The sequence below is a fragment of the Octopus bimaculoides genome, chromosome 13, assembly GCF_001194135.2.
Source record: "Octopus bimaculoides isolate UCB-OBI-ISO-001 chromosome 13, ASM119413v2, whole genome shotgun sequence".
Taxonomy (NCBI): Eukaryota; Metazoa; Mollusca; class Cephalopoda; order Octopoda; family Octopodidae; genus Octopus; species Octopus bimaculoides.
Genome location: NC_068993.1, coordinates 9,576,398 through 9,579,200, shown reverse-complemented (window position 1 = coordinate 9,579,200; position 2,803 = coordinate 9,576,398). Strand labels below are relative to the sequence as shown.

Genomic DNA, 2,803 nt, shown 5'->3' with positions numbered 1-2,803 from the left:
ATATATATATATATATATATATATATATATATATATATATATATATATATACATACATATAGCATGAAACAAATGTACTATGTAGTGTGAAACTAAGAAAACAGTGTGAAGAAGAGAGATAAAGTGAGTGGGAGTGAGTGAAAGAGATATAGAGAGAGGAAGCAACAGACTGATAGATAGATAGATAGATAGATAGACAGATGTGAATGCAAAAACGTAAGTAAAATTGGGTTATATATCCTCCTGTAATGAATAAGCATCAGTAGCCAATTGATCGGGAAAGGTTCAATGTATTTAGGGTCCACAAGTGGCACAGCAACGAGATTTGATGACTGGGTTGTTGCATTCCTTGTTCGTATAGACACGGATGAACTGTTCGCAGTTCAAACTTCCATATGGACTGTTGAAGACTACAGCATGGTCGCCATAAGCACAACCTGTAAAACAAAGGGAGATAATTTGTTTTTACTATTTAAAAAAAAAAATTCCAGAAAAAAAATTATCTGATTTTGTCATTTGTGTTTGGTTTTATTATTTATCTCTTATATTTTATTAGCGTCACCCATTGGACTGCGGCCATGCTGGGGTATTGCTTTGAAGGGTTTAGTAGAACAAATCAGCCTTATGGCCCCAGTACATATTGTACCTGTCTGTTTTGCTATGCTGCAAAGTCTTGGATGTATATGTGGGTTGTATGTACAAGGGAAATATGGGAATGTTTGTATGTGTGATTATTATGTGGTCAGCTAGTAATAAATAACTTACCAGGTTCCGTTTTCTTCACTTTGCTGCAGGTGTCACAGCAAATGGTCTCTGTTTGGTGTGAGTAACAACGTGCTATATCAAGTAAGACTGCTTTACACAAGTAGCTGCTTTGGTCGCCATAAGGACATGCTGCAAAGGATACATCAAAATGATAGTAAACAGATTACATAAAGTGTTATCTCATATGATAAACGATAGTTTCTAACATAGGTGCAAGGTGTGAAATATTGGGTTTTGTGCAATTGTAGATTATATGCAAGGGATGATGTGTAAGGTTAGGGTTAGGGTTAGGGTTAGGGTTGAAGAGGGGGATGTAGGGGATGTGACAGCGGTTATAATGAGAGGGTATGATGGTGGATATGAGAGGATGCAGAGAAAGGTAGTAAGATTTGTGAAGTGTGAAATGGAGGATGGCCAAGAAGAGAGATAACTGAAGGTACAGGAAAAAGGTGATTGGAGAAAATAGATTAGGTCAATGGTTCTCAAGCAGAGTTTATATGACCCTTGGAGATTCTGTTGTTAAAATTTTCGTTATACTTGTACAATACACAAAATATTTTAACAATTATTTGGACAATTCTTAATGATATTTAATCCTAAAAATACAATAGGAACTTTTTAAACATCGAGTGGCTATGGAAGTCCATCTGAGTGAAATAGGAATCAAAGGAGTCCATAGGAAAAAAACGGCTGAGAATCATTAGTATAAGTGCAGAAGGTGGAGGCGCAATAGCCCAGTGGTTAGGGCAGCGCAATCATGGTTGTAGGATTGAGGTTTCGATTCCCAGACCGTATTTATGTATGAATGTATGTATGTGTGTATGTCTGTGTGCGTATGCATATATGTATGTATGTGTGTGTGTACGTATGTATGTGTAACATAATGCAATAAAACATTCTTCTGTTGATCTGCTGTATTTCAGCAACCAATTGCATTCAGAACATCCAATGTAGAGGCTGCAAATAACCACAATGGTGAAACATATGTAGGGAACAAATGATACAGACTGCATTTTGTGTGTATCATAATTTCTTATGTGTGTGTGTGTGTGTGTAGGGGCGGGGTATATATATATATATATGTGCGTGTGTGCTTTACTGTGTATTTTGACTTCAATTTCTTCATTTTCTAGGAACAAACATATTGGAATAAACATAGTAAGACTGATGGCCAAAAGAGAATTGGTAACTGACAGAAGGAATAAATATGAGTGTGTTGAAGTGGAAAAGGAGGAAATGGTGACTAATGGAAATGTCACTTTTAGAGCCACCCATGTGGACATTTGGGGTGTCACAATAATGAAAGTGATAGGTTTGGTATTAGAGACACTTTGAGAACATTAGCACATTACATTCATACATAACATACATACATACACCCATTCATACATACATGTACATACATGTATACAACTCTAGTGATATATATATATATATATATATATATATATATATATACACACACACACACACACATACGCATTACATATGTCCACACACACAAACTCACACACATACATATATATACATATATGTTTATGTATACCTAAATACATCCATATATATATATATGTATACATGTGTGTGTATATGTATGTATATCTATAGGCATATGTATGTATATATGTGTGATGTATATGTATATATATCTATAGGCATATGTGTGTCTGTATATATATGTTTATGCATATATATATATATATATACATACGCACACATACATATGCATGAATGTGTACATGTATATATATCTATGTGTGTGTGTGTATGCATATGTGTGTGTGTGTCTGTATGTGTATTCTTTTATTGGTGTTGACTATTGTTCCAATGTAGCCATAACAGACAGTCCTCAGATGGCATTTCAATGGAACAAGAGTCAGCTCCAAAGAGTAAAAGACAAAAACATGTATTTATTACATATATTGAGCATTCTTTATTTGGTAACAACATATGCTCACGCATACAGTGTGTGTGTGTATATATATATATATATATACACATACACACACACATATATGTATTTATATATATACATATA

At 34.2% G+C, this 2,803-nt stretch overlaps 1 protein-coding gene across 1 annotated transcript in view; it reads right to left on the bottom strand.

Annotated features, from left to right (window-relative positions):
• Positions 1-45: 45 nt before the first annotated feature.
• LOC106876019 (uncharacterized) overlaps positions 46-2,803 on the bottom strand; it is a 43,343-nt gene continuing 40,585 nt past the window's right edge. Inside the window, exons 10-11 of the mRNA XM_014924428.2 lie at positions 766-894; positions 46-437 (exon numbers count right to left, since the gene is read on the bottom strand). Of these exons, the coding sequence (XP_014779914.1) occupies positions 295-437; positions 766-894 (272 nt within the window). The 3' untranslated portion in view covers positions 46-294. The remainder of the gene's footprint in view (positions 438-765; positions 895-2,803) is intronic.